At 46.5% G+C, this 11396-nt stretch overlaps 1 protein-coding gene across 1 annotated transcript in view; it reads left to right on the top strand.

Annotated features, from left to right (window-relative positions):
* Positions 1–1688, top strand: part of LOC309398650 (BOS complex subunit NOMO3-like) — a 31054-nt gene extending 29366 nt beyond the window's left edge. The window contains exons 30-31 of the mRNA XM_081965743.1: positions 124–216; positions 1289–1688. Of these exons, the coding sequence (XP_081821869.1) occupies positions 124–216; positions 1289–1420 (225 nt within the window). The 3' untranslated portion in view covers positions 1421–1688. The remainder of the gene's footprint in view (positions 1–123; positions 217–1288) is intronic.
* Positions 1689–11396: the final 9708 nt, after the last annotated feature.

Genomic DNA, 11396 nt, shown 5'->3' with positions numbered 1-11396 from the left:
CAGATACGATGTCTTCATTGATTTTATGGCTGACACCACTGTCCTTGGCAAAGTGGGGATTTTTTTTCCCTGGGTCTTTAACTACCAAAAGTATCCTAAGACTATCACTGTCTTCCTTTGCAGAGAAAACTGCCAGAGCAGGATATTGCCCAAGGATCCTACATCGCTCTTCCATTGACTCTGCTGCTTTTGCTAGCTGGCTACAACCACGATAAGGTAATAGAGAGGGTATTTTGTAATTATGCTAGTAGGGTTTTGGCTGTGCTTTGGGTTGAGTTGCTTCACTTTCTTGGGGACCCAATGAACATCATTGTTCTGAACCCAGCACCCCAAGCCCTCTGACGTGAACTCGAAACATTCCTTTATTTCCTGGCAGCCCCGGCAAAACGTTTCTCACGCGGGCTAACAACTCCGTCCCTCCAGGAGATGAATAATTGCCTGCCACATCTATTCATCTCCTCTCCCTGCCTCTTATCCCGAGCCAGGGTGGGGCTCCGCTAGCAGCGGTGGCTCTTCCTTCCCAAGGACCGGCCCATAGATTTCCACTGCTCTCCTCTCCTCTGCCTTCTGCACATTTGTGCGTCAGGCACTGGACCCAGCTGTTCCTCCTCTTCCTCATCAGCCACCTCCAGACCTGGGGGCTGTTGACTCTCCATCTGAGGGCTGACAGACGGCCTGCCTCTGTCTGTCTCTGTCTGTCTCTCTCTCTCTCCCCCCCCTCTCTCTCCCCCCTCCCCCCTCTCTTTGACAGCTCCTTTCCCTCTTCCCCCTCGGAGGTCTCAGGTCTGTTCGTTGAGTGGTTTGACCTCCCAGGAATATATGATTGTCTATTTAGGGTAGTGGGGGATTACTGAGCTGGGGGAGGGGGTGGCAGATGGATTGAACCATCAATTACACTTTAATGCACCTATGGAAGAGAATACTTGTCACTTGGAGGTTGAACTGTGGAATGCTTGGTGCTCTCTGAGTTTGGTAGCTTTTTCATGGACCTTTCATGACTCAGCTAGGTAACGTCCTCAGTGCTAGAAGAGTGGCGTTTGCTCCTTTTCTTATCCCTTCTTGCGCTGATGATGTTACCTAACTGGGCCATGAAACATCTGCAAGAAAGCAATCAAGCTGAGAGACCACCAAGGACTTCACATTCTAATGCACGCTTGGTGAACCAGAAGAAACTTCTCCCTACTTTGTGATGTGGCTTGATGGCTTGTAATAATAGTATCACGTTGGTCTTTGGGGTAGACTTCTCCTTTCCCTGGACCAAAATGTCGCCTGTTTTCTGTTCCTCCAGTTGATTCCCTTGCTGCTTCAGTTAACCAGCCGTCTTCAAGGGGTGTGCGCTCTGGGACAGGCGGGGGCCGATACAGGAGGCCTCGAGGATATCAAGAGGCAAGCCAAGAAACAGAAGACGAGACGGACGTGAGAATGGATGTCCCATTCAGTTGCGTTGGTTTCCCTTACTCCTTCTCTTTTCGCCTGGCTGCTAAAGTGAGACTCTCTGGGTTACAGCAAAGAAATCCTTTGCACTGGACACCTGGATTCAGAGTTGGCTTGTCACGGGTATGATTTTTTACATGGAGTATCTTGAATGTCACAGAGAAAGCCTCTGTCCTAAAAGGCAGTGTTGGGGGTTATCAATTATGGTCAGGCTTGAAAGAACGACGAGCAATTAAATTTGTTTTCACCTCCAACTCGGTCTGATTTGAGTCTTAATGCTCAGGCATTCTTGTTGCTACTTGTTCCTGATTTGCTTCATTTCCGATTTATATTTTTCTTTCCAGGCTCTTAATCTTTTTCAAGTAGCATCCTGGAATGTACGCACGTGAGGGGAACTTGGCAATTCTCTGGTCAAATTCTATGCTCAGTGCAGAAATCTGGTTCTACAGCACTTTAGCCCACTATGACCATTTCAGTCCAAACTTCTGCGAGCTGGCCACCATCCAGATGTGGGGATTCTCTCTCCCGTAATTCTCCAACTACTATGGCTATTACCGAAGATTCTGAAAGTTGGAATCCACACACCATGTAGATTCACTTCTAAATGCTCTAACCCAGACTTCCTGACCTAGACTTCCTGAACCAGTAAAAATCACACGCTTAGTCCCCCAAACCCTCTTTTTATTGCAACATCTGTGAATTATATTCATTCACAGCCTGTCATGAGTCACAAATAGTTTGTAAAGAGTCCGACAGAAGTCTGACAAAGTCTTTTGGGATAAGGCTGATAAGCACCCACCTTTATCTCCCTTGAAACGCTGCCAAAGACCTAATTGGCAATTCGCTTTGCAAGGCCAACGCGGAGCACAGAGTCAAAACGGAGCTTTGGAATTTAAACTGACCAGCACGAACAAAGTTGATTCCTGCAAAGGCTCATGCACCTTTGGTCCTCCTTTATGTCTTGTGGGAAGGGCCAATCATCTCCAAGCCTTACTCCCAAGTCACCCCTTTTGTTTTAACTGTTCTTGCCTTCTGGCAGCTCTGCGCATGCGTGCATCGGGAACAGGCTCCCTCTATTCCTCTGCCTCGCTGCTGTCACACTCTGGAGGCTCCAGAGGCAGCACATAACTTCTAGATGGCCCTGGCCTCTCTCTGCCTCCGACACAGAGCCCTCGTCTGAGCCTTCCCCAGACTCCAGGACGGGTCCATGTTCCTCCTCGCTGTCCGAATCTGCTGCCAACTCTGGAGGCCGCTGGCGGATCACAACACCTCCAACTTAATAAAGTCCATGTTTACTAGCTTCACCTCCCATTGGTTCCACTAACCATGATGTCCAATGACTCCCTCAGTAACGGTATTGGTTGTCCAACAAATCTCGAGGACTTCGAATACAGGAAGAGATTTGAACAACCAGAATTTGCACGATGCCATGAAGAATTCATTATACCAGCCGTTGCCTGTTGCTCTTCCGGTTCTGGCTTTCGCACACGCATGCACGCACGCCAGAAACCGGATAACCAGGTGTCCGCCGTGCATGCGCACGCCAGAAACAGGAAGCTCAGCTTCCCAGCGCGTGCATGCACACCGAGGAACTGCTCTTCTGTTTTTTGTGTCCGTCCTCTTACCGCTCCCGTTTCGGCACGCGGTGCCAAAAAGGTTTGCCAACACTGGGTTAAATGTGTAGAAAATTAAGTTCCAACAGGAGTGGAATTGACTGATCAGCATGCCTTCTCCTCGCTCTTACGTAGTCGCTTTAGTTCACATCCCTGCTTTAATTGCAGGGAAATTTTTTTACAGAAAAGTGGGCTCATATGAGTTGAATGGGGGAAGCGAACGGCCTGCGCATGAGTCATCCTTCCATACCATTCAGTGGAAGGCTTAATTGACATCTCCTTAGCCAAACCACTTCAGGGTTGAGCAGATCCACAGAAGTAAAGCTGCATTTAGCATCTCAATAGGGAGGAGGGAAAAAAAAATAATTGGCACGAAAAGCAAACACCTATTACGATTTTATTGCCTATTTGTGCTAGTTCTTTTTCCCTTTTTTTAAAAAACAAATGTCTGTTTAAATTTGCCTTAATGCTGTGGTGTTTCTTCTTTGGATGAGAATCAAAAGTGTAAGTTGTCTCGAAGGTCTGTGAAGAGGTGGGCAAGCATACCTCCAGGACACCGAGGCTGAAGGGTAGAGCGGCCTAGCCCATCCTGGAGGGGCTAGGTTGCAGGGCAGAGAATCCTCTTATCGTTGAGAAGAGCTAGGAATCCTGGGAACTGTAGTCCAATCCATCTTAATGCTGGGTCAGAAAAGATACACCATGCAACATCAACGTTTCTAGGTTGGATTCAGAATTAAACCTGGTACGCAAAAAGGTCACAATGTACATGGACCCATCCATCTTTCTTTGCTCAACTAGGAGTTGGCCCCTAGCAACAAGTAGAAATTTGCTAATTTCCTCTAGTTTCCTTTTATTAAGAAATTTCTGCATGTCGAGAGACCTCAATATTTAATGAAGCAAGGTAGCGAACCCAGTTTGATCCAGTGGTTAAGGCACCAAGCTAGAAACCAGGAGAAGGTGAGTTCTAGTTCTGAAATAGCCATGAAAGGCAGCTAGGTGACTTTGAGCCAATCACCAGGAGATCGTGAGTTCTAGTCCTGCTTTAGGCAGGAAAGCCAGCTGGGTGACTTTGGGCCAATCTCTTCCTCAGTCCAATCCACCTCAAGAGTTGTAGAGAAAATAGGAGGAAGGAAGGTGTATTATATACATCCGGTTCCCCTCACACATATGTGCTAGTCGTTCCCGACGCTAGGGGGCAATGTTCATCTCCATTTCTAAGCCAAAAAGCCAGCACTGTCCGAAGATGCCTCTGTGGTCATGTGGCCGGCATGACTAAATGCTGAAGGCGCACGGAACGCTGTTCCCTTCCCACCAAAGGTGGTTCCTATTTTTCTACTTGCATTTCTTACGTGCTTTCGAACTGCTAGAAGCTGGGACAAGTAACGGGAGCTCACTCCATTACGCAGCGCTAGGGATTCGAACCGCCAAACCGCCGACCTTTCTGATCAACAAGCTCAGCCTCTTAGCCACTTGAGCCATCACATCCCTTATAAAAACAATAAAGGCAGGATAATAAATTAGAGGTCTTTCTATCTGCCACACAATCTTTTTGCAACACGTTCCGATTTAACAAGTATGCTCCCTCCCATATTTGGCCATACCAGGGGTTGTGACACAATACACACACACACACACACACAGAAACTGAACGATCTCAACCTGTGTCAGTTTTCATATATGTGTGTGTGTGTGTGTGTATACACACACGAAAACTTGGATGATAGAGTTGAGATCATTCAAACAATAGACTCAGCAAACTGGAAGGAGCCATCTTGGTCCTTTATCACAACTACAATGGGCAGAAGGATCCTTACAAGCTTGGAAGCGATTTGCATAATTTGGTTGAATCGAAACGTGACAGCTGTCTTGGAGGTGTGAGGCAGGGCCTTTGTTTTCGAATCGGTTACGGGTTTTATCCTTCACGACCGTTCAGGTTGGCTGCAGCAATTTTTGGGATGACGTGTCACGACGAGCTCAAAATTGCTGCCAAGGACAGGATGTGTGGATATATTCAAATGCAGAGAGTGACATTTTGGATATAGGATGCTGCTTTCTTTCTTTTTCATCTGTGGAGCTCCTGATAACAAATAACATCGCTCCTGTTTTTCTCCTTTATGTTTGGTTGGGTTGAAAGGGTGACTGGAACATTTTGCCCAATCCTAGTCCAATGGAACCGTTGGTCATACTCAGAGTTTTTTTTACACAATCGATCAAACCGAGAGATAACAAATGTTTGTCTCTTTTCTGGACTGGAGGTGTAGGGCTGGCAAAAGATGTTGAAGGAGAAGGATTAGAGAAGTCCTTGACTTACGACCACAGTTGACAACCCCCCCCATTTTGGCTGCTAGGTGAGACATTAAGTGAGTTTTGCCCTGTTTTACCACTTTTTGTGCCACAGCTGTTAAGTGAATCACTGCAGGTGTTGAGTTAGTAACACAGTTGTTAAGTGAGTCTGGTTTCCCCATCGACTTTGCTTGTTGTGAAAGGGGATCACGTAACCCCAGGACACTGCAACCGTCATAAATATGAGTCAGTTGTCAAGCATCTGAATTTTGATCACGTGGCTATGGGGATACTGCAACGGTTGTGTGAAAAACATCCATTAGTCACTTTTTTCAGTGCTGTTGTAACTTCGGTGACTAAATGAATGGTAAGTCAAGGACTACTTGTCACTGAGTGAACCCAGACTCCAGTCTTGAAGGATGATTTCTGGATTTGAATTATTTCAGTGGTCCTATCAAGGTTGAACCGCTTTGCTCTTCAACTTGCCAAAGAACTGGGGGAAAGAAGAGCGAGAAAAACGGACCGTGAGAGCCAAAAACCCATCAAGGCCGCTGATGCAGGTGCCTGACAGAAAAGGGAACAGTTCTCAAAACAAAAAGACGATTCTTAATTGGACAATCTGGATCAACCAAAGGTGGGGGGAAAGAGAAGCTTTTGTTTAACTGTACGTGCATTGCGTGGGGAACACCAGAGTTGGTTTTGATTCTTCAGTACCCAAACGGTCTCTCCAATAAAGTTTTGCTTTTGGGATTTCAAAGTACTTTGAGAGTGTCTACTTTTTCTTGGGCTCACTAGTCGGACTGTTGACAGGTCCAGTGTGAGCAGAAGGGCTAGAAAAGGCATCTTCTCAGCGAGTTAACGATCTCCTTTCAAAACTACTTTGCCAAATCAGAGCATTCATCTCTTCCTTCCCACACTCCGTTTTCCCCATTTATTCGGTTTGCAAATTAATCTTTCTCCTGTGACATCACTTTCCTGCTGTCTGGCTTTAATGAAAACAAATGAATTCGCAGATCCATTTTGGTGCGCAGCCTCGTGTGGGTTTGAGGCAGCGGTAATCGTATCGCCCCTTAATGCGAGCGCTCCTTCCAAACAAACAACTCAGGATTTGCTCCTGGGAAGGAAGCAATATGCAAAATATCAGGGATAAAAAGGATTAGAAATAAGAGGGGAGATGGGTTTGAAAAAGCAGCCCTCTTTGGTTTGGACTGCACTGGAGGTTTGATAACGACAGCGGTGATAATTGCCGTTTTAATTTCTCAGAGTATCTGGGAGGAGGAATGAGAATATTCTGGGAGGAGCAATGGGGAAGACCGACAAACTGGAGGTCCCGACGCTCTTAAAAACCCCAGATTGCCTTGCTAGAAGTTGTAACCTAGCAAAACATGTTAAACTTTGTATTCTGATCGAAGCTTCCCGAGAGCAGGAAGCAGACTCCTTGTCCCGACAAAACCCCCTTTGATTCATGGACTGTGAATTCTTCTCATTCACCTCCAGCAACGTCTTTCAAGGGAGGATTTACAGTCACAGACCTTCTCTGGCTTGGAGAGCAGACAGGCCGATATTGCTGGAAGGGACCTTGGAGGTCTTCTAGTCCAACCCCCCCCTCAAGCAGGAGACCCTATACCAGTGATGACACCGAGTGCCGAAAGTGTGTGCGCACATCCCCCCCCCCATAATACAATGTGGCTAAGCTAGGGCGATGGTTCACGGGCCCGGAAAGAGGGCGCTGCTTGCCACGTGTGGCAGGTGAGGCATAGTTCGCCATCATAGCCCTATACCATTTCAGACAGATAGCTGTCCAGTCTGTTTTTTTAAAACGCCCAGTGTTGAAACACCCGCAATTTCCGGTGGCCAGCCGTTCCACTGGTTAATTGTCCTCCCTGTTAGAAAGTTTCTTCTTAATTCTAGGTTGCTTCTCTCCTGGATTAGTGCCCATCCATTGTTTCTTGTCCTACCCTCTGGTGCCTTGGAGAATATGTTGACTTCTTTGTGGTAGCCCCTCAAATACCAGAATGCTGCAATCATGTTACCTCCTAGTTCTTCTTTTCTCTTGACTGGCCATACCCAATTCCTGCAACCGTTCTTCATGTGTTTTGTTTTGCTTTTTATTTATTTTATTTATTTATTTGATTTGATTTGATTTCTAGACCGCCCCCTCTCCCCGAAGGGACTCGGGGCGGTGTACAGGTACCGAGCTAAAAAACCATACAAATAATCATAAATATAGTTAAAAACGAATTAAACTTTAAACCCCTGTACAAATTTATAAAAATTAAAAGCTAAGCCTAAAACCAAAATTTAAAAATACAGGCTGGGGTGGGAGAGCTGGAATTAGGCCAAGCCGGCTAGATTAAATAGGTGGGTTTTGAGCTTCTTACGGAAGGAGCGGAGGTCCGTGGTTGTTCTAATATCAGGGGGAAGGTCATTCCAGAGGGTCGGGCCCATCACAGAGAAGGCCCTTCCCCTGGGCGTCGCCCGCTGGCACAGCCTAGTGGACGGCACCCGGAGGAGTCCCTCTCTGTGTGAGCGAATCGGCCAAAGGGATGTATGGGGCAGGATACGGTCCCGCAAATTGTCCCCAGGCCCTTAATCCTCTTAGTTGCTCTTCTTTGCACTTTTCCCAAAGCCTCAGCATCTTTCTTGCAATGTTGTTGTTTTTCTTAAGAAAAAGCCACATTCAATATTTTTGTCCCTAAAGACGTACGTATAGATATGCAATCTATTAGGAGAGTTTAAAGCTACTCCCCCCCCCTGTTATTTACCTCCCATTTCAGTGGTGGGATTCAAATAATTTAACAACCAGTTCTCTGCCCTGATGACCAGCTGGGTAGGCGTGGCTCGATGGTCATGTGACCATGTGGGTGTGGCCAACTCAACGTCACTCAGGTCAATGGGCGCTTCGCCTTAGCGGTGACAATGTCATAAGGGTTAACCGGAGAGGCAGTTTCTGTAAGCAGGGCGATAAAGATGAGGCTAGAAACAACACCAGAATGTTTCCTTCCTTCCTGCCTTCCTTACAGGATTAGCCCTGTAAAATAGGGAAAAACCCAAAAGGAGATTTCTTCCAACAACCGGTTCTCCCGAATAGGTGCGAACGGGCTAAATCCCACCCCTGGCTCTACTTGCAAAACAATTCATGATCAAAGCAAAGGCTAAGAATAATTTAAAACCACGCTCCGAATGCTTCTCTGGAGTGGACCAAATAGCTAATAGGGAAGATAAAAGGTGGATTTGGTGTGTGTTTGTGTGTGTGTGTGTGTATTTGCAGTGGCTTTTTCCTCTCCGAATAATTTTAGCCAGCTTCATTGTATTAGAAAGTGGATTGCACTGACGGTCTTTGCGTGAACATGGGGGTAGCTGTATGCTAATGACAGTGATACATAGCCAAAAGTGGAGCTCAAGATAATGCCAGCTTCTGAGCCCTTCCTGGTATTAAATTATGTTTTCAAATGACACCGGCTCCCTTCGCAAAGCCGAGAGAGAGAGAAGGATGAATGAAGTCCCTTGCCAATTGCTTCATCTTGGAATGCAGTTTTGATAATGACATGATGACCTTGTAGGGAGAGGCAGAACTGGGAGTAATTTATATGTGCGAAAGGAAACACGCAATATACAAATCCATAAAGAGATCTCCAGATGAGCAGTGACTGTCCTCTTTTGTGGGGGTGTAGGAGTGTGTGTGTGTGTGTGTGTGTGTGTGTGTGTGGCTGCCAGGAACATTATCACAAGGCAGTCTGGCTACTGCATCATGTGCTGATGCTTGCATTCAAATCGCGTGCGGGCTTAAACCACTCCAGCGGCTGGGTGGAAGGGAAATGAATTTTCGAGCGAGGAGCAATCGTGGTTTAAATTTCATAGGAAATAGAAAAGAAAAGATTCTTGGCAGCTGTGAAATCTGCCCGGCAAGCTAAAGCAACATCCCCACAACATGCTATGCTAAGGTCGGAATTTGGGGAGGCCATCCATCCAGCTGCCTAATTTTGGGAGCGTGTGTCAGGAAGCAGGATTCTGGTGGACTTTTTAAAATGAGATTAGGACGATTTAATTTAACACAGATATATTTCCAAGCTAGATGATAGCTTAGAGAACAAGGGTGTCAAACTCAATTTCATTGAGGGCCGCATCAAAGAGCCGAGGTGGCGCAGTGGTTAGAGTGCAGTACTGCAGGCTACTTCTGCTGCCTGCCGGCTGCCTGCAATTTGGCAGTTCAAATCTCGCTAGGCTCAAGATTGGCTCAGCCTCCCATCCTTCCGAGGTGGGTCAAATGAGGACCCAGATTGTTGGGCGCAAGAGGCTGACTCTGTAAACCGCTTAGAGAGGGCTGTCAAGCTCTATAAAGCACTATCTAAGTCTAAGTGCTATTGCTATTGCTATCAGGGTTGTGTTTGACCTCTGAGGGTGGGGGGGAGACGGCGTGGCCAGGCGGAGTGGTCCCAGGCTCCGATTTTGCTGGCAGAGGGCAATAGGAGGCCATCATGTCCCAAAACGGAGCCGAGGTGGGCTGTGCGTGGCCTCCCCAAGCTCCATTTTCATGGGCAGAGGGTTGCAGGAGGCCATTACGGCTGAAAACGGAGTCCGGGAGGGCCGCACACAGCCCTTTTGAGCTCCTTTTTTGCTGGCAGAGGCACTGTCGCAGTGGTGGGTTACCACCGGTATGCCCTGCCTTCCCCTGCCACACCCACAAAGCCACGGCCACAGAATCCCACCACTGTTGTACAACCGATGCTCAATATAATATTAATATGAGTTTTTAGTGCCAGGAAGCAGGGATCACATACAAAATCTTGAGAAGCAAGTTAGGAGCCCCACAGTCTACGTGTCAGGCCTGCAGTCATATTCCTTTTTTAGGATCTTTGGCCTGCCACACTTTCTATTATTTCATTATGCTGTTTCATGAGTGTAGTAATTGGGAGGGGGGAATAGGAAGGAGTAGAGTTGTGGAATGTGTTGTTGTCGTTCCTTTCTAGAAGCCCAAGGTCATCTTTTGTCTCCTCACCTCTGCACCTGACCGGAACCAGCTGGGTGGAGATGCCAGCATGGGCGAAGAAGATTGGACCACGTGATGGATTGATGGGTGGGGGGGATAAGATCATGAACTTTCAACTGGGTGGAATCCCAGGAAGCTTTTAGATTTAGGATTTCCACAGATGTGCCAACATGTCTGACTTATTAAATCGGAACTTTAAGGATAGCTCTGCCTTGGACCCTGATTTAATTCTGCATGATTTTTGGAACGCTGACACTAAGTTTATTAGATATAGCAACAGTCATAGGTACATGCCAGTTGACAATCGCCTGGATTTTGATCGCATGATTATGGAGAGGCTGCCATGGTTGTGTGAAAACTCTTCAGAAGCCTATTTTTGCCCCCCAGTGCTGTTGTAACTTTGAACAATCATTAAATACTCCAGTAGGGATCTCTCACGCTTCCTCTGCTAAAGTTTTCTCAGCAGTTGCTATTTTCGATTTGATTTGATTTAGATAATATAGACGGCACTCCCTCCCTCACTCACTTTCATGGACTCTAGAATGGCTTTAAAAAAAAAGATTTCGTGAATGTTACCTTGGATTCTGGAAGGATCCACCCGTATCTTAATTACTGCATTCGATTGATAGATATTTGGGATATTTCCTTGTTTCAATCATCCCCTGTCTAAATCTTTCTGGGTTTCTCAGTATGACAAATGTTGCATGATGCACTTTCTTTTTAATCCCAAAGGATTGAACTACCCCGCCCTCCTTCCAGTGCTGAGCTCATTTCCATATTCCTCAATACTCCGGAGTGTTTACTTTTGAAGGCTGTCTAATTGGTAATCTTTGCATTGTCTTGTTTATCTTTGAAATGCAGAATTAGCAGGGAGACGCTAATCCCTATCTTGCCTTTATCAGTTATTTGCAAAATGGCTAATTTAGCAGCCCCGATACTCGATTCGCGTTTTATCAAGCAAGCACAAGCTACAGCAACTAGGAGCAAACAATGCACTGAATTGCCACCGCTGTGATTTCCCAGTTCTCGTCCTCCTGTTTGCAAATATTTTGTACACAGACTCATTCAAGTTATGA

This window comes from Natrix helvetica, assembly GCF_964273705.1.
Source record: "Natrix helvetica genome assembly, chromosome: 13".
In the NCBI taxonomy this organism is placed as follows: Eukaryota; Metazoa; Chordata; class Lepidosauria; order Squamata; family Natricidae; genus Natrix; species Natrix helvetica.
This window is presented reverse-complemented; position numbering and strand designations above follow the sequence as displayed.